This window comes from Mobula birostris, chromosome 20 (assembly GCF_030028105.1).
Source record: "Mobula birostris isolate sMobBir1 chromosome 20, sMobBir1.hap1, whole genome shotgun sequence".
In the NCBI taxonomy this organism is placed as follows: Eukaryota; Metazoa; Chordata; class Chondrichthyes; order Myliobatiformes; family Myliobatidae; genus Mobula; species Mobula birostris.
In genome coordinates, this window is record NC_092389.1 from 63,201,382 (window position 1) to 63,228,097 (window position 26,716).

Here is a 26,716-nt window from a genome sequence, read left to right on the forward strand (position 1 = left end):
TCAGGGTCCGGGTCCGTCTCACACTCTTCCGATCCTCAGACACCTCGAGCCACGGATTCGCCATTTCCACATCCAGGGTGACAGAGACTGGGGGGGAGAAGCAGAGAATTAGAGAGTCCCCGGGGATCGGGGGGAGACTCAGGCAGCGCGGCCCCGGGGACCGAGGGGAGACTCGGGCAGCGCGGCCCCGGGGATCGGGGGAGACTCGGGCAGAGCAGTCCCGGGAATCGGGGGGAGACTCGGGCAGCGCGGCCCCGGGGATCGGGGGAAAGGCCGCTAGGCCTCAGGCGTGGTCTTGTGACCGACACGAACTTTTCCCGTGGTTTGACCCAACGAAAGCGGACGGACAACTAATGTCTCCCCAGGGGTTTTCCGCTGGACGGAGAGCAGAGATTTCCCGATCAAACAGACACAAAATGCTGGAGGAACCGAGAGGGTCAGGCAGGAGGTGTGGAGAGAGATGGACAGTCTGCGGTTCAGGTCGACATCTTCCCTCAAGGATAGAAATAAATAGACAGCAGAAACGAGTGCAGGAAAGGGGTGGATTAAGATGGGAAAGAGGTGAGTGAATAGATTTAAACTGGAGGTCACGGAGGCCCATCGGCCCAACTCGTTTGTGCTGACCAACTTGCTCTAGTGAGCTAGTCCCATTTGCCCATTATTCTTTTCACCTTTTCTTATCCACGTCCCTGCCAAGTTGTATTTTAAAACATTCTCCCTGTACCCATCTCTACAGTTGATCAAGGGCCCGGTGTAAACAGAGATAACCCTCTTCCCTGTCCACTGTACCATTTTAGTGTCATTAACAAACCTACTAACTATGTCACCGACATTATCATCCAAATCATTAATAGGAATGACAAACAACCCTGGCCCCAGCACTGACCTCTGCAGGTCACAGGCCTCCAGTCCTCTGTGCTTAAGAAACACTTGGACAGACACTTCAACAGGCAAGGCACAGAAGGAGAGTGACCTAATGCTGGCCAATGCGATGAATGTAGATGGGTAAATAGGTCAGCACAGATGTGATGGGTCGAAGGGCACATTTCTATGCTGTACGGCGATGGCTCTGTGAACTGAATGGATAATAACCCCCAAACTCCCTCTCCCTACGGGTGCTGAGAATTCCAAACAGACAGTGACCCCTGACCCTTGACTCCTCAGACAGGGGAAACATCCTCCCTGTATCCTGCCTGTTGACCCCAGAATAATTTTGTGTTTCCCTGAGATCTCCTCTCTTTCTTCTGAACAGGGAACAGAGAACACAGAACAGTACAGCACAGGAACAGGCCCTTCATTCAATGTTAACGTTCATTTGTGAGTGTGACGTGTGAAGGTTCGAGACAGTAAAGGGAGTGATAACAGGAACCAGTAGGGGAGAGATGAATGGCAGATTGAACCAGAACCAGGTGTGGGAGGGGTGGAAAGCCTGTGGGTGAACTGTGTGCGTAGACGTAACGAGTAGCTGGAGGGGGACAAAGATGGAGATGGGGATCACTTTGTCCCCTTTCCCACAACCCCATCACCGGCAGCCCCTCATTAGGACAGGGGAAGTATTTGAAGTGACCCTTAAACAACATGGGTTCTGATGCAGGGTTTCATCCCAAACTGTCAACTCCAGTCTTTGTTGTTCTGCAATTATCCCTGCTTGTGTCCCCTTCCAATCCACTTTGCCCAGCAACTCCCTCAAGCCTCTGCAACTAACTGCTCCTCTCTGACTCATCTCCCTTTACATCTCATGATACATCTGACTTTATCTCCCTGTCAAAATCTGGGAGAGAGTGGGGACGGGACCGTCGGTCCGGGAGAGACCGGGGACGGGGACCATCGGTCCGGGAGAGACCGGGGGACGGGGACCGTCAGTCCGGGAGAGACTGGGGATGGGACCGTCGGTCCAGGAGAGACCGGGGACGGGACCTCCGGTCGGGGACGGGACCTTCAGTCCGGGAGACACTGAGGATGAGATCTTCCATCTGTCAGAGACTGGAGATGAGACAGTGGTTTCTCTCACACTCAGTCCCTGCCAGATTGAAGGTATCATCCCCTGTCTCTGTCAGACTGAATTCTCATCCCCAGTCTCTCTCAGACTGCTGCGATTTACTCGGTCGTCTGATCTGTTGATTCATCAGCGAGTTCACACTGGGCAGACACCACTCACCTGCTCCAACTGTTGTAAGGGATTCACTCGGTCATCCAGCATACAGAGACACCAGTGAGTTTACACCGGAGAGAAGCCATTCACCCGTTCCATTTGTGATTCACTCGATCATCTCACCAGTATTGGTACACCAGTCAGTTCACACTGGGGAGAGACCTTTCACCTGCTCAGACTGTGGGACGGGATTCAGTCAGTCACCCACCCTGGTGAGCCACGACCGAGCTCACACTGGCAAATATATTTGAATAAGTTGCTGGGTTTGATGGACAGCAGCAATATTTGCTGACCTCGGCACCAACAGTCAGTTTTGAACATAACTCTGGACTCAGCAACTGTGATGGAGAAATATCCAGTATAAGCTTATTTAAAATGTCGCCCCAGTGGGAATTTGGCTGTGCACAACAAGGTTGGATGACCGGGTGAATCTCTTCCCACATTCAGATCTGGTGAACAGTCTCTCCCCAGTGTGATCTGACTGGTGCCAGTAGGTGGGATGATTGAATGAATGCCTCCCGACAAATAGAACAGATGAATGGCCTCTCTCCAGTGTCAACTCACTGATGTTTCCTTTGACTGGATGAGGGTCGGAATCCCTTCCCTCAGTCTCAACAGGTGAACAGCTTCTCCCCAGAGCAAACTCGCTGATGTTTTCTTTGACTGGATAGGGACTGAATCCCTTCCCTGAGTCCCTCACAGCTCCTCGGCAGTGTGGATTTGCTGATGTCTCTACAGACAAGATTAAAGAACAATGTCCACCCAGGAATATATTGGGATAGTCAAACTCAGTGATAAGCATTGCATGAGTTAAGGTTTCAGCAAAAAAAAACCCTCATTGCAAAGGGCAAAATAAGCTTCTTAGCAATAGGATGACATCTATTCTGAAACAATTGTGTTCCCAGTGTTTAAGAATACTTTGGTTTTGTCTGAGACTATTGCAAAGAGAAGGATGCAATCCAGGGGACATGGTAATGTAGCAGTTAACTTCACACTTCACAGCCCCAGCAATCGGAAGACTGGGGTTCAATTCCTGCCGCTGTTCTCCCCGTGAGGACCTGCGTTTCCTCTGGATGCTCCGGTTTCCTCCCACATTCCGAAAGACAAACGGGTCCGGGTTAGTGAGTTGTGGGCATGTTATGTTGGCACTGGAAACATGGCAACACTTGTTCGGTGCCCACAGCACATCTTCGGGCTGTGTTGGTCATTGACACAAACAGCGCGATTCATTGTCATTCAATACTCCGATGTACTTGTGACAAATAAAGCTCATCTTTCTTTCATCTTCCCCGTGTACTTTTTCCTTTGCATTTTTTCCACTGCATTTTTTCCTTTTATTAGAAGTAGTTCAGAGTAGGTTTACTGGGATATTGAATGGAACAGGCAGATTGTCTTCCGGGGAATGCCGGACAATCTAGTCTTGTTTCTTTTGGATTTGGAAGAGCAGGAGGAGATGACAGAGTAAATGCGGAAATGACTTTATATTCCATAACTCAGGTTACTCTATGAGCGTTATTCATTTGAAACTAATTAGACAACATATTTCTCTCTCAGAGAGTTGTCAGTCCTTGGGACTTTTTTCCTTCAAAGATGTTTGAAGCTCTCTTTGAATAAATTTAAACCAAAACTAACGTTCATAATAAGCAACAGAACAATGGAAAATGGAAAATTGAGGCCACATCTGGATCACCATTAATATTAATAGCTGGCAAAGAGGACACAAGTATCTCACTCCTGCTTTGAATTTGTATTTCTGCTTGCATGTTGTCAGGCAGTGGAGAATGAAGCAGTAACCAAAGTCAATTGTTGTTCATTAAACTGAAAACAATGCAGTTAGATAAAAATGCATCTCATTTTAATTAATTAACAAATTAATTAAAAGTTAAGCAATACATCTGAAAATATCGTGTGAGGGGATCCAGGAGTGCCCCTATTAACTGTTTGAAGTGAGACAGAGAGAGACATTTATCATTGATGGTTTGTTTGGAAAGGAGAGAGAGACAGAGTTATTTACCACTGATATGTTGCTTTTGAAAAGAGACAGAGAGAGACGAAGATTAACAGTTGGACTGTCACTTTAAGTCATTGGAAGTAACTCTGGATTTTTACTGAGTTTGGAGTTGGAGACAGCACCGATCAGCTCGAAGGTTGCTATGGTGACTGAAGGCGGTGTTATTTAATGGACATTTGATGTTGTGATTTTCAGCAGGTTATTGATGTTACTTCCAAGGACTTGTTGCCTGCTTGTGCAGTTCTTCACAGACAAAGGAAGGAGGGACTCTTTGAATGACAGGTGATGTTCAGCTGGTGGGATGAATGGGAGGTCAGATGATACAGACCTCAGACACATGATCCGGACACTGAATGAGCATTATTGTGCCTGCAGAGAAAGTGGGTTTTAGAGGATCGATCAGGCAGATCGATCCAAATTGCTATTCCACCGTGTGAAGAAGGGGTTCATTGGTGGGGAGTTGTCTATGTGTCCACCCTTGCTGGGGTGATAACTCCACCACAGGAAGACGGGTCCCCCGGTTAAATTCACAGTTGGTGACTTGCAAAGGATTTCGGAGGACGACGAGAAGATCAACGGCATCAGCTCACCTGAAGACTCGACTCGACTCGACTCGACTCGACTCGACTCGACTCGACTCGACTCGACTCGACTCGACTCGACTCGTCTCTCTCTCTCTCTCTCTCTCTCTCTCTCTCTCTCTCCATCACTACTCGACTAAATACCACGAACTGAACTGAACTTTACTCAACATCGTAAGACTGCATCTTTTTACCCCTAGACTTAAAGAAGCTTGTTTTTTATACATATATATTCCACACTTACTTTTATATATAATCATTGCTAACCTGTTTGATTTATCTACATTTATATTACTGTATAGTGTAGTTACTAATTAATATTAGTAGTTTATAGCAATATGAGACTCCAAAGTGTTTTCCATCTCTGCTGGTTCTTTATCCCCGTCACGGTGTACGTGACATAATTGGGGTCTGCGTCCGCGATATGAACAAATTGGTCGGGAGGCTGGTTTGAATTGATTGGGGAGAATCCCTTTTGATTTGGTTGTGTGGGAACACAGCAGAAATGGGTGTTAGAGACTTTCTGAAATCACCAGACCTGGTGACTTTGAAGTTTGCTAAAAAGTATGAGTTGCGGGACATTGCTAAAGAATTGAGAATTGAGGTAAAGAAGGGTGAGACTAAGGTAGAAATTCAAAGAAAAATAGTTGAATATTATATAGATAAGGGAACATTTGATGAGGAGGCGTTAGAGTTGTTCGTGGAGGGTGAATCTACTGAGGATGAGCTTCAGCTTCTGTTGGAAATAGTAAACAGGGAGCATGAACTGAAATTAAAGCAGCTCGAGAGAGAGGTCAGAGAGGCAGAGAGACGAAGGGTCCATGAGGCTAAAGAGGCAGAAAGACAGAGACAGCTCGAGAGGGAGAAATGGCAACGTGAAGATCACGTGGCAGAAAGGCAGAGACAGTTTAAAAGGGAGAGGTTGCAGCAAAGAGGTTTAGTGTCGGACCCTGATGAGTAAAGCTACATTGATGCTTGAAGGGCATGGTTAATTATAGAAAGCATTGCTGTGAACTGACTGGTGTGCCAGTAGGTCAAATGATCCAATGAATCCTTTCCCACAAATGGAACAGGTGAATGATCACTCTGCGGTGTGAACTTTCTGATGCCTCTGTAAACCGGATGCCCAAGTAAACCCCTTCTCGCATTGTCAGCAGGTGATTGGTCTCTCCATGGTGTGAATTCAGTGGTGCTTCACAAGGTTGGATGTCAGACATAGTCAATCCCTCATATAGTCAATGCAGTTGGAGAACAAAATGCTGGTGTGTTCTCAGCACCTGGGTTCCAGTGGATTTCACTGAGTTACAACATTTCAGACACACAGCATATTTCCAGTTGGGATGGGATACTTCCTCATCCCCAAGGATCAACTACTGATATATTGGTGTCACAAAGGAAACATCTGATCACTCCTTTAACATCTGGACAGAGACATTAAAACTGACCTGTTGTTGGTGATTTGGATTCCCGTTCACAAATTCTTCATCACTTGTAACCTGCAGGAAGATTTACAAAAGATATCAATGGGTAAAGGACAGCATTTCAGAAAAAATATTTTTAGTCTCCATAGTGAGCTCTGACATCTCACTGTTGTAGCAAATTTCTACCCATGTTGGAGAAAGAAATTGATCTTTATGTTACTCGGGTGGGCTTAAACTGACAGCAGGATGATGGGAACCGTACTGACAGTGCTGAAGATGAGGTAGTTGGTTTACAAATAGAGGAAATGTGTGGTGAGACTCCTAGTGAGGAGAGGCTGATGGCAGGGCAACATTGCAATCAACAGGATGAGTTGCCAGTGTAAGGGGTGGGCAGAATTGGGAAAGTTGAATACTAGACTGAAGGTGTTATATTTGAATATGCGCAGTATACAGAGTAAGGCCGACAAACTTGTAGCACAGTTACAGATTGGCAGGTATCACTGAATCATGGCTGAAAGCAGACTGTAGCTGGTTCTGTCCAAGGACACTCATTGCATTGAAAGGACAGACAGCAAGGCAGAGAGGGTGGCGAGGTTTTGTTGGTAAAAAAAAAATCAAAATTGAATCATTAGAAAGAGGTGACAATGGATTGGGAGGTGTTGAATCATTGTGGAGAGAGCTGAGGCACTGCAAGGGTTAAAAGACCCTCATGGGAGGAATGCACAGACCACCAAACAGTAGTAAGGATGTGGTCCACAAGTTCCAATGGGAAAAAGAAAATGTATGCCAAAGGGGCAAAGTTACAATAGTCACGGGGGATTTCAATATGCAGGCAGATTGGGAAAATTCGGTTGGTGCAGTTTCAAATACGAGGAATTTCTAGAATGCCTATGGGATGGCTTATTGTGGTTGAGCCCACGAGGGGATCAGCTATTCCCAATTGGGTATTCTGCAGTGAATTCTGGTATTGATCAGAGAGCTTAAGGTAAAGTGATCGAATGCATCCTGAAATTTGAGAAGGAGAAGCTAAAGTCCGATGTATCAGTATGACAGTGGTGTAAAGGGCATTACAGAGGCAAGAGAGAGGAGAGAGCCAAAATTGATTGGAAATGAACACTGGCAGGGAGGACGGCAGAGCAGCAATGGCTGGAACCTCTGGAAGCAATTTGGAAGTCACAGGATATATACACACCAAAGAAGTAGTATTCTGATCGCTAGATGGCACAACCATGTCTGTCAAGAGAAGTCAAACTCAACATAAAAGCCAAAGAGAGGGTAAATAATAGAGTGGAAATTAGTGAATTGGGAAAGTTTTAAACACCAGCTGACGAAGACAACTAAAAAAATCATTGAAGAAGTAAAGATGGAATATGGAATTAAACTAGCCAATAATATTCAAAGTTTTTTTCAGATACATAAAGTGTAAAAGTGAGCTGACAGGTGATCTCAGACTGTTGGAGAACAATGCTGGAGAGTTAATAATGAGGAACATAGAAATAGCAGGTGAATTGCATCAGCCTTCACCATGGAAGACACTAACAGAATGGTGGAAGTTGCTGGTGTCAAGGGTCATGAAGTGTGTAAAATAACCATCAGCAGGGAGAAGGTTCTTGGAAAACTGAGGGTAGATGTCACCTGGACCAGTCGGTGTTCGCCCCAGGGTTCTTAAAGAGGTGGCTGAAGAGACTGTGGAGACATTTGTATTGATCTTTCAAGAATCGCTAGATTCTGTAATAGTTCCCGAAGACCCATGTCACATCACACTTCAAGAAGGAAGAAAGGCAGAAGAAAGAAAATTAAATAGGCCGTTTAATCTGACCTCGGTCGTTGGGAAGACATTGGAGTCGATTGCTAAGGATGTGCTTTCAGGGTAATTGGAGGCACATGATACAATAGGACATTGTCAACATCGTTTCCTCAAAATAAAATCTTGCCTGCAAAATTTGCTGGAATGCTTTGAAGAAATAGCAAGCAGAATAGACAAAGGACAATCGGTTAATGTGTTGACAAGGTGCCACACAGAAGGCTGCCTAACAAGCTACGAGACCATAGTATCACAGGAAAGATTTGGATGATGGAATTGATGGCTTTGTAGCAACGTTTTCAAGTGATACAAAGATAAATGGTGGGGCAAGAAGTTTTGAGGAAATGGCGGGTGGGGGGGGGCTACATAAGCACTTAGACGAGAATGAGCAATGAATTGGCAGGTGAAATGCAGTGTCGGGAAGTGTATGGTCTTGCACTTTAGTTTCAGAAATAAAAGTGTTGACTATTTTCTAAATGGAGAGAAAATACAAATATTGAGATACAGAGGGATTTGGGAGTCCTTGTGCAGAATTCCCTAAAGGTTAATTTGCAGGAGTCTGTGCTGAGGAAATTAAATACAATGTCAGCCTTCATTTGAAGAGGACAAGAATACAAACGCAAACATGTAATGCTGGGTCTTTATAAAGCACTGGTGGGGCCTCACTTCGAGTATTGATGGCAGTTTGGGGCCCCTTATCTTGGAAAGGATGTGCTGAAACTGGAAAGGATTCAAAGGCACTTCATGAAAATGATCTGCAGGATTAAACAGCTTGTCATATGAAGATTGTTTATGGCTGTGGGCCAGTATTCACTGGAATTCAGAAGAATGAGGGGTGACCTAATTGAAACCTATTGAATGCTAAAACACCTGATAGAGTGAATGTGGAGAAGGTGTTTCCTCTGGTGGGTTGTCTAAGACCAGAGGACATAGTCTCAAAATAGAGGGGTGTCCTTTTGAAACGAAGATGTGGGGGAATTTCTGTAGCAGAGAGAACTGAATCTGTGGAAATCTTTGCCACAAGCAGCTGTGGAGGCCAAGTCATGATGCATATTTAAGACAGAGGATGATAGATTCTTGATCGTTCAGGGCATGACGGGATACGGGGTGGGGGATGGCAAGAGGTGGCTACAGAGAGGAAAAATGGATCAGCCATAATGAAATAGTGGAGCCGACATGATAGGGAAAATGGTCTTATGGTTTAATACAAGAATAAAGATCTCTGAAGTTATCTGGGGTCCTGGTGAGAGTGTACGTGGAACACTGTACGCAGGACTGGTCTCCTTCCCAGAGTCAGTCTATGGGATAAATGGAATGAAGAATTTTCCCAGATTGATTTCAGGGTTGTGGTTGTGTCCTCAGAGAGATGACACTGACTGGCCTGTCGCAAAACTAGAGAAATAAGAGGTGGTCTGACGGAGACAGACACAGTTTCACAGGGTATTGACAGGGTAGGCGCAGGAATGATGATTTCCCTGGCTGGAGGGTGGAACCAGGGGTCACAGATTCAAAATCCAAGGTCACCTCAGTAGGACTGAGATGCGGAAAAATTTCCTCACCCATATTGTGCTGAATATTTGGAAGTTTCTTCACAAGGTTTGCAAATTTAGGGGCTCAGGATTATGGGGACGTTGCAGGAAAGTGGCGCTGAGGTCAAAGATCGGCTGTATTCTGAGGAAAGGGTAGGACAGGCGCAACGGGCCGAATGGCCACGCCTGCTCCTGTTTCTTATTTTCTAAAGCACGAGTTTACCTTTGTGCCTTGTTCTCCCTTGGATTTCAGCCATTCGGATTGCACAGGGGAGCGGTGAGAGCTCCGGAGATCCATCGGCAGCCGCTGCGGGGCAGCTCCCGTCTCCCAGCAGCAGGGGACGAGTCCAGACAACAGGCTCCGATCCTCGGCGGGGAAAGGCCGGGCACCCTCCGTGTAGCTGAAACATCTCACGGAATCTCCGCCAGTCTCTTCAGCTCTGCCTTCGAAAGGATTCAGGACCCGCCGGTGTTGCAGCCGAAACCCGAGGCGCAGCTCCCAGTCTCCGGCCTCACTCGGTCCCGGTTCCGGACTCCGGCCCGCTTCCAGCGCTCAGCGTCCCGCCCACTGACACCCCTCAGCCAATGAGAGCATCCTTCTCCCAGCACTGATCGCTGATTGGCTGAGAGTTTGTCTGAGAACGGGCTGCTGCCGGGAGACGAAGATGTCAGTCACAGTTTGTTCTAAAATCAACGGAAGTTCCCCGAAACTCAAATTTAAAAGTAAATTTTATTAAACGAGTACATATAAATCACCACGTACAACCCCGAGAATCATTTTCCTGCAGACATACATAGAAAAAAGTATAGAATAGTAACCACAGCAAAATCAGGCAGTGAAAGATCAACCAGAGTGCTGAAGGTAACAAACTGTGAAAATGCAAATATAAATAAATATCGATAAATAACGAGAACATGAAATAACCTCAGCGTCTGTTGGTGGATCTGTGGAGTTCTCGCCGCACCCCTGTGCAATCCGACAGGCTGAAAGCCAAGGGAGAACAAGGCGCAAAGGTAAACTCGTGCTTCAGAAAATAAGAAACAGGAGCAGGCGTTGCCGTTCGGCCCCTTGCCCTGTTCTGCCCCTCACTCAGAACATGGCTGATCTTTGACCTCAGCACCACTTTCCTTCAACGTTCCGAACTTCGCCGAGCCCCGAAATTTGTCGTTTGAATTTAGAATCCTTGCGGAGAAAATTCAAAAGATTCACCGCGCTCTGTGTGAGGAAATTTCTCCGCATCTCAGTCCTGCCGAGGTGACTTCGGATTTTGAGTCTGTGACCCCTGGTTTCACACCCCAGCCGGGGAGAAACATCATTCCTACCCCTACCCTGTAAATACCCTGTGAGACTGTGTCTGTCTCAGTCAGGAAGCTTCTCCATGTGAACCTTGTGATAATGATGTTGGTTACAGTTCTTTCAGACCAGCAGCTTTGACCACAAGAACATCAGACAGTGGTCAGCACGGAATGTCCTGCAGTTACTGCGGGAGAAGGACTGGATGGACACAGTGGAGTGGTTCCCTGAGCAGACAGTCCAGACCATCTGGCAGAATACCTCATCACCAGATCACACAAACAGGCACCAAGACCTTACCTGTCTGGCGGCGAGAGGGGCCCTCCCAGTCTGATCCTTGCTGCATGCCCGGAGATCACTCCCACAGCGCGCTGCCCCGAGATTACTGCAGTGGAGACGAGACGGTCACTCACCTCTTTGCGGACTGTGGGCTGGTGAAGATGTGTGGAGAAAGATGCAAGGGCCTGTGTCACAGCAGCTGCGTGACAGAAGGGTCACTGATCCTCGGGCTGTTCCCTGGACGCACAGGAAAACGGACAGCAAGTGCTGCTGGAAGATCATCAACTCGGTGGAAGACCCCCAAAGCCTGTTGGTCTGTCATCACATCGAGATGTCCGTAGAGCTGATGTTCCCAACCTGGGGTCCACGGTTAATGACATTGATCCATGGCATGGAAAATGTTGGGAACCCCTGTCGTACAGGAATGTTGCCGACCGGCACTTTCCAGGCTGCAGGGACAGCATTGAAACTACAGGGTCCCCCTGCTCCTGGACAGGGAGGGGCCGGGTTGGCTGAGGAAGCTTCTCAATTATTGTCGTAGTGAAACACCCCGGGGGGCACATGAGCGACAACAGTCCTATCGGTTTTATCGAATGTAAAATAGCATTAAATACCCCACTGGCAAAGAATGTAAAATCACTGGGTAAAGGCACTGCACGATTTATCCCTGTGAATATCTATATGGACTTTAGTCACCATAATAATATTCAACTTCTGGGCTGAGTGAGGGAGACCGGGCCTTCCATTGCAGCCGGGATGGACATGCGTTAAGTCACGAAGTTTCTCTCACGAAAGGCTGTTGAAATCAGGACGTTACCGAAAAAATAATGTTTTGCTCCCTGTGACGTTGAATGTCCGGTCCTGTGCTTTTTTCCCCCTGTAGTCACAGGTGGGTCATTACCACTTCATCTGTCTCCCTCAAAGCACAATATTCTATTCTCTCCATAACCCCATTTTCATGGCATTAACTAATTTAATAGTTGCTTTCAATATTTGCCACCGTTTTGCACCCAAGCCTTACTTCTCTTCAGATCTGGAGAAACAATAAAACGGAGCTGCTGGAATTACTCATCAGGTCAGGCATTTCAGGTTGAGACAGTCCAGATGAAGGATCCCGACCCGGAAAGTCGATTTTACATTCCTCTCCACAGACGCTGCCTGTCCCGCTCAGCTCCTTCAGCATCATATTTCTGACTCGAGATTCCAGCATCTGCAGTCTCTTGTGCCTCTCTTTTCAGAACTTGCCCCTTTCAGTCCTGCCTCAGACTGAACCAGGCTCTTCTCTCCGGCTTCATTTCTGTTCTGCTTCTTCCTTCGCCCATCACGCCTACTGGGGCACAGGCCAACAGCAGCTCTCCAGCGTTCCCTGAAGTATCTGTCGCATTGTGATTACTAGCCCCATGCCCACCATCCTCCTTTTGCAGCCGGGCTTGGGCAATCCATGGCCAAGTGTTTATTTCCGACCAGTTTATGTGTTTCCGATCCCACCCTGGTATGGAAATCACAGGCAGTAACGTAATGTTCATTCGCTGAATCTGCAGCGCCTGTAGTGGACAATCGCGGTACTGCAGGGGATCGGCAGCGTTCTGAATCAGGAAGTGCCAGGAGTAAACATGGCTTCGAAAGGACAGGTCGAGAGTTTGAGCGAGGAGGCAATTTGTCCCATCTGCCTGGATTTCTTCACAGATCCGGTGTCGCTGGAGTGCGCGCACAACTTCTGTCGCTCTTGTATCACACGGTGTTGGGAAAGGGAGGAGAGAAACTCCTGCCCGGAGTGTAGAGAGGAGATTGCTGACCGCACCCTCAGGGTCAATCGGGCCTTAGCAAATCTGGTTGAAAAAATTCGAAATTTAAACCTGAATCCGAAAGGGAAGGAAAGTAAACTTCACTGCGAGGAACATGAGGAAGAACTGAAGCTGTTCTGTGAAACGGACAAGACACTGATCTGTGTGATCTGTAGGGATGCGCAGGAACACAGAGAGCACCGATTCATGCCGATTAAAGAAGCTGTTAAGTTCTACAAGGTAAAACTAACCTGAATTTGATACCAACCCCATCGTCAACTGAATCTCCAAAGTGCTACCTACAAACACACGAGGTTCCATAACCAACATATCATTCTCCGCATCTTTCACCATCTCCAACGCGATTCTATCACCAAGCACATCCCACCGCCATGTCACTTCCACAACTCTCCGCTCTCCGTAGAGATCGCTCTCTATGTAACTCCCTTATCCACTCGCTCCGTCCAACTGATCTCCCTCCTGACACCGATACCTGTAAACGGGACAGGTGATACACCTGACTCCGACACCTCCTCCCTCGTCACCATTCAGGGGCCCGAACAGTCCCAATTCCTCCCTTTACTTCCATGGCCAATTGTCCTCTCGTGTTAGTTTCCTCCTTCTTCAGCTCTTTGCCTCTTCCACCTGTCCCCTCTCAGCTTCTCACTTCACCACCCTCCCCCACGTTCCCCCTCACGTTGTCTCACCCGTCACCTGTCAGCTGGTTCTCGTCCCCAACCTTTTTATTCTGGCTTCTGCCCCATTCCTTCCCAGTCCTAGTGAAGGGTCTCATCCCGAAACGTCGACTGTTTCTTTGTCCTGCATACAGTGGCTTGCAAATTTTGGGCACTCCTGGTCAAAACTTCTGTTCCTGTGAATAGCTAAGCGAGTAAAAATGAACAAATTTTGAAAAGGCATGAAGTTAAAGATGACACATTTCTTTAATATTTTAAGCAATAAATGTTTTTATTTCCATCTTTTACAGTTTCAAAATAACAAAAAAGGAAAAGGGCCCGAAGCAAAAGTTTGGGCACCCTGCATGGTCAGTACTTACTAACACCCCCTTTGACAAGTATCACAGCTTGTAAACACTTTCTGTAGCCAGCTGAGTTTTTCATTTCATGTTTGGTTGATTTTTGCACATTCTACCTTGCAAAAGGCTTCAAGTTCTGTGAGATTCTTGGGCCGTCTTGCATGCACTGCTCTTTTGAGTTCTACCCACAGATTCTCAATGATGTTTTGGTCGGGGGGACTGTGAGGGCCATGGCAAAATCTTCAGCTTGCGCCTCTTGAGGTAGTCCATTGTGGATTTTGAGGTGTGTTTCGGTTCATTATCCTGTTGTAGAAGCCATCTTCTTTTCAGCTTTTTTACAGACGGTGTGACATTTGCTTCCAGAATTTGCTGGTATTTAATTAAATTCATTTTTCCCTCTACCAGTAAATGTTCCCCAGACCACTGGCTGCAACACAAGCCCAAAACATGATCAGTCCACCCCCCGTGCTGAACAGTTGGAGAGGGATTCTTTTCATGAAATCCTGCACCCTCTTTTGCTCCAACATACCTTTGCTCATTGTGGCCAAAAAGTTCTATTTGAAGAGTTCAAAGAACATCCAAACAAGCCTGATGCATTTTGGAAACAAGTCCTGTGGACTGATGAAGTTAAAATAGAACTTCTAGGCCGCAATGTTATTGTTATTTTGAAACCGCAAAATATGGAAATAAAAAAAACATATTTGCTTAGAACATTAAAGAAATCTGTCATCTTTAACTTTATGCATTTTGGAAATCAGTTCATCTTTTACTCACTTAGCTATTCTCAGCAAAAGAAATTTTGACCGGGGTGCCCAAACTTTTGCATGCCACTTTAGATGCTGAGTTCCTCTGGCATTTTGTGTGCGGTAATCGCGTTTGATCCCCTGTTTCTTTTGTTCTCCCTTTTTTCTATTTCTTACGCTCTCTGACTTTCAGGATCAGCTAAAATCTTCCTTAGACTCTCTCACAAAAAAGAAATCAGACTTCCAGGAAAAGGAGCAGCAACAGAAAGAGAAGATTTCCGGAGTTCGGGTGAGGCTTCCTGAGCGGATTTTCTGATATTACTGTATAGTTTTGCTCCCTTTAATGCAGAATAGCAGAGTATCGCAGCTCTAGTGACTCGGGTTCGATCTTGACCTCTGGTACTGTCCGTGTGGAGTTTGCATGCTCTTCCTGTGACCACGACAGTTTCAGACACATCCCAAGGACATGCTGGATGAATGGTTAATTACAATTAACCCTGTGAAGGTGGGGGAAGTTGTATGTGAATCAGGTAGGAGTTAATAGGTCAATGAGGGAGGTTTCAGGAAAACGTGAGGGAATGGGGTTGACGGGAATGATTCAGAAGCATGAACTTTAATGGACCGAATGGTCACCTTAACGTCATCAGGAAATACAGACAGCAATATAGTAAATTAATCTTCACCTTTCATTCGATAGGAACAGTCACACAGCGTTCAGACCCACATCACGTCTCAGTTTGCAGAACTGCGCCAGATTATCACTGAGAAAGAGCAGAGCTTACTCAGGGATCTCAGGGAGGAAGAGGAGAGGATTCTAAATCGAATGGAAAAAAATATTCGAGAGATTCAAGAGAATATCGGGTGGATTCAGGAGGAAATCTCAAAGTTAAAGGAACAGATGGATCAAAAAGACAGTGTGATATTTCTCAAGGTGAGGGATTATATTTCAATTTGTTCCTGTCAAAGAGCACAAAATGAACAGTGGTATATTTGAAATAAACACAGCACAGTGACCAGTTCTAACAAATCAATTGCCGCTGCAGGCAACCTCACACAGATTGTTATACTTGAATGACGCACCCTCCAATCACTCCAATGATGACTTTCCAAAATGTCTAAGATATGTATTCGATCGTCTATAAGCAACATACAATCTAGAAGCGATGAATCTTAAGTATTATAAATCGTAAGTTAAGCTGCAACGTATCGTTCAACAAAGATATGACATCCGTCCGTCCCCAGCTCAAAACTTTTGAGAACAAAGTTCGAATATGTAACTTATTCGGTTCGCTTTTCCCACGCCCCCACTCACATGACGTGTTACCATAATAAACACGTAACACAGAATACACTGCAGACAGAAAACAGGTGCATTGCTCCTACACACAGCATTTACAAATGGCAGTAAACTGTCTCACCAGACAATTGATGAAACTATTCAGGGTTGTTGCTGTCCCAGAACTGGACTTCCACAACTTCTGTACATCCCAGGACAGAATGTAATCTGCTCTGAAAATAACACAGAGTTGCAGGCTGTGTCCTTAATTACCTGTTAAATATCCTCTAAATCTCCCATTAACACACAGTTCCAATCACAGGCTGTGAGTGTGTCTGATGTGGTGGGTGTGAGGGTCTCTCTGTCAATCACTGAGAACAAAGAATGTGACCCACACATCAGACTTATCCTCAATATCCAGTTTCCATCAGATTAGGGAAACATTCACTGTTTCTTTACTTTCTCGGATAAACTTCATACAGAATAATATCCCATTCTCCATCATAAACAGGCCATTCGGTCCATCTTCTCCGATCTGCTTCCCTGCTAAACAAACCTCCTCCCACCTACTCACCACACCCAGCAACAGTGCCCGAACTCCCTGGTCCCTCGTGTTCATCCAGTTTCCCCATGACATTCAATCTCTGCTGTTCCGCTTCAATCACTCCTGTGCTTGTGAGTCCCACGTGCTCTTCACTAAATTTCTTATGGGATTTTTTAAGATCCATCTGGAATTTCATCTGCCCATAAATAGATATACTTTCTCCACATGCACACAATCAAATTCATCATTGATCTTAAATTGCTCCATCTTATCACCCTGACGTCTTATCCAGATGAAAATGCGCAACCCGTCCTGTCTTTCCTGTAAGTTTCATCCTCTCAGTAATGATCTAATTTTAAGAAACATTACCTGTAATTTTCCTCGTGGTTCTGTGTTGTTTGTGTGTGTGTGAGTGACTGTGGGAGAGGGAATTTTCAACACCTTGTAATGATTTGGATAAAATTCAGGATGTAGATGGTAAGTCCAAGTCTAATCAGATTTGTGTTTTTATTTATTTCAGGTGGAAACTAGTAGGAACAGGAGGTAGGACATCCTCTTCACTGAAACCCTGTATGGATTTGTAAAATAGTTCAGAATAGCAGTTCATCACCATCAGTTTATTATTTACAGGATTAATGATGATGTCCAGGAATATTCAGTGACAGATGAGACCCTACCAGCGGAAAAATTTGTTCACCCCTATTTGTTGAACACAGTGCTGAGGGAAGCACTTGATGCCATTAATCGAGGTAAAATTTACAAAGATTCATTTCACCTTGTTTATGAAACACAGTTGTTATTATTTAAGGCAAAGATTGGCTGTAATAATGACTGAAGGGGAACTGAAGTCAACCCCACCGACTGGCAGGGGGGGTGGGGGGAGTCGTCACTGTCACATGGTCAGCTGGAGATGTCAGACCCCTGAACACACCAGCACAGAGCCACAATACAACCAATACACAGGACTGACAGATGAACCACTGGGTCCTGATCCCAGGCCACTGCACTAACACGCCAAGACATGAGTTTGCATCCTACCACAGGAGCTGGGAAATTAATACTGACTTGATGATATTGTAGGGAATAAAAGCGGGCATCAGTGTGATCACCGGGCTTGTCAGAAACATACACAAGTCCTTCATGCGCTGTGAGTGCAGACTCTGATTGACGCAGGTCTTCCCCCTTCTGGATCTGCAACTCTCACTGTTGTTCGAGGGAAAAGAGGGGAGTGGTAGTGATTGGGGACTCAGTCGGGGAACAGGCAGGAGAATCTGTGGATGTGAGTGGGACACCCGAATGGTATGTTGCCTCCTAGGTGCCAGAATCAGGGATGCTTCGGGTCGTGTCTGCAGCATTTTAGAGAGTGAGAGAAAACAGCTGGATATGTTGGTATATTTTGGGACAAATGACACTGGAAGTAAAAACAAAGAGGTCCTGAAAATAGAATTTGGAGAGCTTGGTAGAAAGCTCAGAAGCAGTACCTTCAGGTTTATAATTTCTGGACTGCTGCCTGTGCGACGTGCTGGTGAGGGTAGGAGCAGGATAATTTGGCAGATTAAAGCATGCCTGAGAAGCTGGTGCAGGGGGCAGGGCTTCAGGTTTTTGGATCATTGGGATCTTTTCTGGTGGAGAAATGACCTGCTCAAAAGGGATGGGTTGCACCTGGACCCGAGGGAGAACAATATTCTCACAGAGAGGTTTGATAGAGCTGTTGGGGAGGGTTTAAACTAATTTGTTGGGGGGGGGGGTGGTTAGGAACGAGTGAAGGGGTAGGATTGATGGTAAAAATGCAAAGATAGTGTGCAGTCAGACTGTCAGATGGGGCAGCCAGATACGAGGACAAAACTGCAGCCAGCTGGGTGAGTATCAGTGCATTAGGGATGCAGAATGAAAAAGGATAGGAAATACAGTACACAAAGCGTCATATCTCAATGCATGGAGTGTGAGAAATAAGGTGGATGATCTTGTTGCTCGGTTACAGATTGTCAGGTATGATGTTGTGGCCATCAGGGAATCATGGCTGAAGGATGGTTGTAGTTGGGAGATGAATGTCCAAGGTTACACACTGTATCAGTGGTATAGGAAGGTAGGCAGAGGGGGTGATATGGTTCTCCTGGTAAATCAATAGAAAGATGTAACATAGGATTGGAAGATGTTGATTCCTTGTGGGTTGAGTGAAGGAACTGCAAGAGTAAAAATGACACTGATGACAGACATATACAGGATCCCAACAGTAGCTGGATGTGGACCACAGATTACAACTAGAAATAGAGAAGGCCAATGAAAAGGACAATGTTACAATAGCCATGGGAGAATTCAACAAGCAGGTCAATTGGGAAAATTAGATTGATAATGGATCTCAAGAGAGTGAATTTGTTGAATGCCATGTGATAACTTTTTAGTGCAGTTTGTCATTGAGCCAACTCGGGGAACAGCTCTACTGGATTGGATGTTGTGTATTGAACTGGAGATGATATCTTAGGAAAAAAACCTGAGGAGGCAATGCTCACAACATGACTGAGTTGAACTTGAGATTTGATAAGGAAAAAAGTAAAGTCTGACGTTGTAGTATTCCAGAGGAGTAAAAGAAATTACAGTGGTCTGAAAGAGGAGCTGGCCAAAGTAAATTGGGGGGAGATGTTGTCTGGGATGACAGCAGAGCAGAAATGATGTCAGATTCTGGGAAAATGAGGAAGGTGAAGGATAGATACATTCCAAAAATAAATAAATACTCAAATGGCAAAATAGTACAATCGTGGCTGATAAGGGAAGACAAGCTAATGTAAATGCCAAAGAGTGGGCATACAACAAAGTGGAAATTAATAGGAAGACAGCGAATTGGGAGGCTTTTAAATACCTACAGAGAGGAACTGAAAAAAATGAATGGGAGGGGAAAAATGAAATATGGAATTGAATTGAATTGACTTTACTACTTACATCCTTTGTATAAACGAGCAGGAAAAATCTTCCGTCTAAATGTGCAGTTTATAGTAATTTATGAAAAATAATATGTATAACATTCCAGTCAATATAACATAGAAATACAGTTGTCTCAGCACGAGTTAATCAGTTTGATAGCCTGGTGGAAGAAGCTGTCTCCGGACCCTGTTGGTTCTGGTGTTTATGCTGCTATACCAGTTCCTGTATGGTAGCGACTGGTACAGTTTGTTGTTGGGGTGACTTGGGTCTCCAATGATCCTTCAGGCCCTTTTTACACACCTGTCTTTATAAAACAAGTAAGCAAACAATATCAAGCAACACACATCAAAGTTGCTGGCGAACGCAGCAGGTCAAACAAACAAACAATATCAAATTGACTTTCAAGTATTGCGAAAAAATAAAATAGAGATGAGAGTGGATATAGGACCACTAGAAAATGAGGCTGGATATATAATAACAGGAGACAAAGAGATGACAGACGAACTAAATGAGTATTTTCATCAGTCTTCACTGTGGAAGACACTGGCACTGTGCTAGGTGTTGAAGAGTGCGAGGGAAGAGAAGTGAGTACAGTTACTGTTACAAGGGAGAAGGTGCTGAAAAAGGGACATAAGTCACTCAGACGAGATGAACTGCACTCTAGTGTTCTGAAAGAGGTAACGGTAGACATTGTGGAGGCATTTGAAATGATCTTTCAAAAATCATTGGACTCTGGTGTGGTGTCAGAGGACTGGAAATTACAAATGTCACCCAACTCTTAGTCATGAGGAAGGCAGCAGAAATGAAGTTATAGACCAGTTAGCCTCACCTCTGTGGGTGGGAAGACATTAGTGTCAATTGTTAAGTATGAGGTTATGGAATACTTGGTGATACTGGACAAGATAGGACACGTTGGCATATAATAAGATTGGTGGAGGGGCCGGTAGTATTGAGAAAACAGGTAGGCTGCGGAAGGACTTGGATGAGGAGACTGGGCAAGAAAGTGGCAAATGATACACAATGCTGGGAAATTCATGGTCATGCACAATATGCAGATTATTTAAAATGGGGAGACAATTCAAAAATCTGAGATGCAGATGGGTGTGGGAGTGTTTCTGCAGAGCACCCTGAAGGTTAACTTGCAGGTAGAGTCAGTTGTGAGGAAGGTAAATGCAATGTTAGCATTCAGTTCAAGGAGTTTAGCATACAGGAGCAGGGATGTGATGCTGAGGGTTTATAAGGCAATGGTGAGGCATTACCTTGAATATTGTGAACAGTTTTGGGCTCCTCATCTGAGAAAGGATGTGCTGGCATCGTAGAGGGTCCAGAGGAGGTTCACAAGGATGATTCCAGGAATGAAAGGGTTATCAGACTTGAAACGTTTGATAGCTCTGTGCCTGTACTCACTGGAATTTAGAAAGATGATGGGGGATCTCACTGAAACCCTTTAAATGTTGAAAGGCCAAGACAGAGTAGATGTGGGAAGGATGTTTCCCATAGTGGGAGAGTCTGGGACAAGAGGGCACAGCCTCAAGATACAGGGGTGTCTTATTTAAAAACAGAGACGCAGAGAAATTTCTTCAGCCAGAGGGTGGTGAATTTGCAGAACTCGTTACCACAGGCAGCCGTGGAGGCCAGGTTGTTGGGCATATTTAAGGCCGAACTTGACAGGTTCTAGATTGCACACAGTATCAGAGGTTGTGGCGAGAAGGCCGGGGAGTGGGGCTGAGGAGGAGAAGAAAAGGATCAGCCATGATTGAATGGTGGAGCAGTCACAGTGGGCCAAATGGCCAAATTCTGCTCCTATGTCTTATGGGCTTATGGTTATCAGACCACAACATTGAAGCATTGTGAGAATGAGCCCAGACAACCCAGCCAGCATTGACATCATTCAGGATTTCATCTCAGGAGAAGCACACACAGCATAACCAGACTGGCAAAACAGCCCGACACACACATACACAGGAAGGATTGGCAGATTGTAGTCAGAGACGCAGCAATGTACGTTGATATTTCCTTCAGTAACCTAGAAACTATTCTCTTCAGACACGGTAATTTATTTATTTAAACAACTCATACATGTCACACATTGGCAGCACACACCAGACATGTGATGACACGCTGTGCCATACAAATATTTCAATGTGCACACTCTCCTTCAATGTGTACACACAGACACACTGATATTTACCACAAACAACACACACACACACAGAGTAACACATATACACACATAATATCTGAGTGTGACACATGGTCAAAGAAATAGGCCCACGTTCCGACTTAGGAATGAAACCTGCCGTCCTTACCCAGTCTGTTCTGTGCAGAGAGCTGCCCTCTGACGTGATGTCACATCAACAGTTCACAGACAGACTCCAGGGTGAGATTCCTCAGGAGGATGATCTGGGAGGGTTTGAACCCATGAACCACTTCATACATCTGCAAGACCAAGATGTCTTCTTGAGCATGTCCCATTTGTGTGTGTTTGCCCCATATCCCTCTAACCACTTCCTATCTATGTACCTGTGTAAGTTCATCTTAAACTATTTTAATTTTACCTGTTTCTACAGCATCTGACAGCAAATTCCATCTGCCCACCCACCTGTCTGTGGGAATGTTGCCCCACAGATCCCTCATAAAAACTTCCCCTCTCACTTTCAATCTGAGCCCTCTGGTTCTGTACTCCAATTTCTCAGAAAAAGACTCACTTTATCTCAGCCCGTTGTGAATGTATTTACCTCGATAAGGGATCAACAATCAACATCCTACACTATAGCGAAATAGCCCAAGCTTAAACACTCTCTACTTTTAATCCAAACCCCCCAGTCCCGGTAACATCCTCCTGATTCTTCCTGTCCAGTGTAATGACATCCTACACGGGTTGACTCTGTGGTTAAGAAGGCGTACGGTGCACTGGCCTTCATCAATCGTGGGATTGAGTTTAAGAGCCGAGAGGTAATGTTGCACGTATATAAGACCCTGGTCAGCCCACTTGGAGTACTGTGCTCAATTCTGGTCACCTCACTACAACTACAGGAAGGATGTGGAAACCAATAGAAAGGGTGCAGAGGAGATTTACAAGGATGTTGCCTGTTTTTTTTTTGGAGGGGGGTATGCCTTATGAGAATAGGTTGAGTGAACTCGGCCTTTTCTCCTTGGAACGACGGAGGATGAGAGGTGACCTGATAGAGGTGTAGAAGATAATGACAGGCATTGATCGCGTGGACAGTCAGAGGCTTTTTCCCAGGACTGAAATGGCTAGCATGAGAGGGCATAGTTTGAAGGTGCTTGGAAGGAGATACAGAGATGTCGGAGGTATGTTTTTTATGCAGAGAATGGTGAGTGCGCGGAACGGGCTGCTGGTGGTGGTGCTGCAGGTGGAAACGACAGGGTCTTTTAAGAGACTCATGAATGGCTACATGGGGCTTATAAAAATAGAGGATCATGGGTAAGGCCTAGGTAGTTCTAAGGTAGGGACATGTTCAACACAGCTTTGTGGGCCGAAGGGCCTGTATTGTGCTCTATGTTTTCTGTGTTTCTATGTTTCACTATATTCGAGGAAGTGGACATGCAGACAATACCCGAACTGTGGTCTATCATTGATATCATAGATCTTGCTTAAGTTCATGTGGACAGTGTCGAATAGGCTGATGAATACAGGACTGAAGGTGTTATATTTGAATGCTCCAGTATACGGAATAAGGTAGATGATGTTGTAGCACAGGTAGAGATTGGCAGGTATAACGTTGTTGGCGTCACTGAGTTGTGGCTGAAAGGAGATGCTGGTTGAAGCCCAACATCCAAGGATACACCTTGTATTCAAAGGACAGGCAGGTAGGCAGAGGGGATGGGGAGGCTCTGTTCTAAAAAATGAAATGAAATCCTTAGAGAGAGTTGACATAGGATTGGAATATGTTGAGTCATTGTGGGTGGAGTTAAAAAACTGCAAGGGTAAAATGACCCTGATGGTAATTATATACAGGCCTCCAAATAGTAACCAGGGTCGAAATGGGATACAAATTACACTAGGAAATGGAAAAAAAAAATGCAATGTGACAGTCGGAATGGGGGATTTCAACAAGGAGGTAGATTGGGAAAATCATGTTGGTGCTGCATCCCAAGAGAGGGAATTTGTAGAAAGTCCCCAAGATGGCTTTTTTGAACTGCTTGTGGTTGAGCCCAATGGGAGAAAGGCAATTCTAGAGTGGGATTTGTATAGTGAACCAGATATGATTTGGGAGACTAAGGGAAAAGAATCTTTAGGAAGTAGTGATCATAAAATGATAGAATTCACCCTGGTGTTTGAGAGGGAGATAAAGTCAGATGTATCGGTATTAGAGTGGAGTAAAGTTAGTTACAGAGGCATGAGGGAAGAGCTGACCAAAGTAGAGTGGGAGGGGACACCAGCAGGGATGATTGCAGAACAACAAAGACTGGAATTTCTGGGGGCAATTTGGATAGGTAAATCCCAAAGACGGAGGAGTATTATCCACGGAGAATGAGGCAACCTTGTTTAAGAAGGGAAGTCAAAGACAGCATAAAAGTGAAAGAGAGGGCATACAATAGAGCAAAAATTAGCAGGATGTTGAAGTATTGAGGAGATTTTGATAATCAACAGAAAGCAATTACAAAGCCCGAAGGAGAGAAAATGAGATATGAGGGAAAGCTTGCCTACAATACTCAAGAGGACAGAAAACTCTAAAGAGTAAAAGAGAGGCAAGAGTGGATATTGGACCCCAAGAAAATGACAGTGGAGAGGAGACATGTGACAAAATACATTGTCGAAGTGCTTATTTAATATTTTGTGTCAATCCTCACTGTGGAAGATGCCAGCTGTATGTCAGAAATGTGAGAGTGTCTGGGGACAGAATTGAGTGTTGTTGATGTTACTGAGGAGAAAGTGCGTGGGAAGATTGATGGTCTGAGGGTACCTGGACCAGATGGACTACACCCCAGTGTTCGGAAAGAGTTAGCTGAAGAGAATATGGGGGCATTAGTAATGATCTTTCAGGGATCACTAGATAATTGGATATTCAAGACGAATGAAAATTGCACAGGTCACTTCACTCTTTAAGAAGGCAGAGCAGCTGAGGAAAGAAAATTACAGGTGAGTTAGTCTGGATGTGGTGTGCTTGGAAAGATGCTGGAGTCCAGTATTAATGGAACTGCTTTTGGGTACATGGAGGCACATGATAAAATAGGGCAAAGACAGCGTGTCTTCCCTGAAGGGGAAATCTTACCCGACAAATCTGCTGGAATTCTTCGAGGAACACAAAGCCAAGATAGACAAAGAATGATTTGGATGACAGAATTGTTGCCTTTGTGGCCAAGTTTGCAGATGAGATGAAGTTAGGTGAAGGGGAAGATAGTGGTGCAGAAGCTCAGAGTCTGGGGAAGGACAGAGACAGATTCGAAAATGGACAAAGATGTGATAGATGGATTATCGAGTAGCGAAGTCGTGCATGCAATTTGGCAGGCGGAATAAAGGCATAGACGATTTTGTAAACAGTGAGAAAATTCAAAAATCAGAGGTGCAGAATGGACTTGGGTGTCCTTGTGCAGGATTCCCTTATGTTTAATTGCAGTTTGAGTCAGTGTTAAGCTCAGCAAGCTCAACGTTAGCATTCATTTCGAGAGGATTCGAATAGGATGTCATTCTGAGTGTTTATAAGGCATTGGTCAGACCACACGGAGTATTGTGAGCAGTTTTGGGTCCCTTATATCGGAAAAGATGTGCTGGCATTAGAGAGGATCCAGGAGGTTCACCAGAATGATTTTGGGAATAAAAGAGTTAACATATGAGGAGTGTTTGATGGTTCTGGGCCTGTACTCATGGGAGTTCAGAAGAATGGCTGATTTATATCCCTCTCAACTCTACTCTCCCGCCTCCTCCCCATTAACATTTGACACCCTGACTAATCAAGAAGTTTACATATCAACTTCTGCTTTAAAAATCAAACATGAGAAAATCTGCAGATGCTGGTAATCCAAGCAACACAGGTCCTGATGAAGGGTCTTGGCCTGATCTCACTGACACCTACCTGGAGAGAGTGGATGTCGGAAGGATGTTTCCTATAGCGGCTGGGTCGAGAACACAAGGCACAGCCTTCGACTAGAGGGTGTCGATTTAGAACAGAGATGAGGAGGAATTTCTTCAGCCACAGGACAGTGAATCTGCCACAGGCAGCTGTGGAGGCAAATAATTAAGTATATTTAAAGTAGAGCAAAAAACACAAAATGCTGGGGGAACTCAGCAGGTCAGGAAGCATCGATGGAAAAGAGTAAACAGTCAACAGTTCAGACTGAAACACTTCATCAGGACATGTGTTGCTTAAGGGTCCCTGAAAATTCCTCCCCTTTCCTCTTGAGGGGCTGCGAGTGATGGGGTTGTGGGAAAGGGGACAAAGGGATCCTCATCTCCACCTTTGTCCCACTCCAGCTTCTCGTTACGTCTACACACACAGTTCACCCACAGGCTTTCCACCCCTCTCCCACCTGGTTCTGGTTCAATCTGCCGTTTATCTCTCCGCTGCTGTTTCCCATTATCACCTCCTTTACTGTCTCGAACCTTCACACTCCCCCACTCCACGCTTCACACTCACAAATGAATGTTAACATTGGATGAAGGGCCTGTTCCTGTGCTGTACTGTTCTATGTTCTCTGTTCCCTGTTCAGAAGAAAGAGAGGAGATCTCAGGGAAACAAAAAATTCTTCTGGGGTCAACAGGCAGGATACAGGGAGGATGTTTCCCTGTCTGAGGAGTCAAGGATCAGGGGTCACCGTCTGTTTGAAATTCCCAGCACCCGAAGGGAGAGGGGGGTTTGGGGGTTCTTATCCATTCAGTTCACAGAACCATCGCCGTACAGCATAGAAATGTGCCCTTCGACCCATCACATCTGTGCTGACCTATTTACCCATCTACATTCATCGCATTGGCCAGCATTAGGTCAGTCTCCTTCTGTGCCTTGCCTATTGAAGTATCTGTCCAAGTGTCTCTTAAACACAGAGGACAGGAGGCCTGTGACCTGCAGAGGTCAGTGCTGGGGCCGGGGTTGTTTGTCATTCCTATTAATGATTTGGATGATAATGTCGGTGACATAGTTAGTAGGTTTGTTAATGGCACTAAAATTCATGGTACAATGGACAGGGAAGAGGGTTATCTCTGTTTACACCGGGCCCTTGATCAACTGTAGAGATGGGTACAGGGAGAATGTTTTACAACACATCCTGGCAGGGCCGTGGATAAGAAAAGGTGAAAAGAATAATGGGCAAATGGGACTAGCTCACTCGAGCAAGTTGGTCAGCACAAACAAGTTGGGCCGATGGGACTCCGTGACCTCCAGTTT

General features: G+C 45.4%; 1 protein-coding gene and 2 long non-coding RNA genes across 14 annotated transcripts in view; 1 reads left to right on the forward strand and 2 right to left on the reverse strand.

The window, feature by feature from the left end:
- Window positions 1-12,906, reverse strand: LOC140185399 (uncharacterized). Of its 4 annotated transcripts, none has more exons than XR_011882597.1 (4): window positions 11,206-12,906; window positions 9,722-10,144; window positions 6,190-6,240; window positions 1-87 (listed from the first exon to the last, which is right to left on the reverse strand). It is a non-coding gene; the product is annotated as an uncharacterized lncRNA (long non-coding RNA). The 4 variants fall into 4 exon arrangements; XR_011882596.1 differs by having other exon boundaries at window positions 9,722-10,147; XR_011882599.1 differs by lacking the exon at window positions 11,206-12,906 and adding an exon at window positions 11,093-11,198 and having other exon boundaries at window positions 9,722-10,147.
- The window catches only part of LOC140185303 (zinc-binding protein A33-like), a 17,561-nt gene continuing 1,077 nt past the window's right edge, over window positions 10,233-26,716 (forward strand). The window contains exons 1-5 of one of the 2 annotated variants that reach the window (XM_072238692.1): window positions 10,233-13,095; window positions 14,825-14,920; window positions 15,329-15,562; window positions 16,972-16,994; window positions 17,082-17,200. In XM_072238692.1, coding sequence (XP_072094793.1) covers window positions 12,685-13,095; window positions 14,825-14,920; window positions 15,329-15,562; window positions 16,972-16,994; window positions 17,082-17,200 — 883 coding nt within the window. In that variant the 5' untranslated portion in view covers window positions 10,233-12,684. The remainder of the gene's footprint in view (window positions 13,096-14,824; window positions 14,921-15,328; window positions 15,563-16,971; window positions 16,995-17,081; window positions 17,201-26,716) is intronic. The other variant, XM_072238693.1, reaches the window with a different exon arrangement.
- LOC140185382 (uncharacterized) overlaps window positions 13,833-26,716 on the reverse strand; it is a 24,264-nt gene continuing 11,380 nt past the window's right edge. For 7 of the 8 annotated variants that reach the window (XR_011882557.1, XR_011882558.1, XR_011882556.1 and 4 more), the window contains 3 exons: window positions 25,412-25,557; window positions 21,680-21,809; window positions 13,833-19,674 (listed from right to left, as the gene is read on the reverse strand). This is a non-coding gene — a long non-coding RNA (uncharacterized lncRNA). Of the gene's footprint in view, window positions 19,675-21,679; window positions 21,810-25,411; window positions 26,684-26,716 lie in introns of those variants that run through there. The other variant, XR_011882555.1, reaches the window with a different exon arrangement.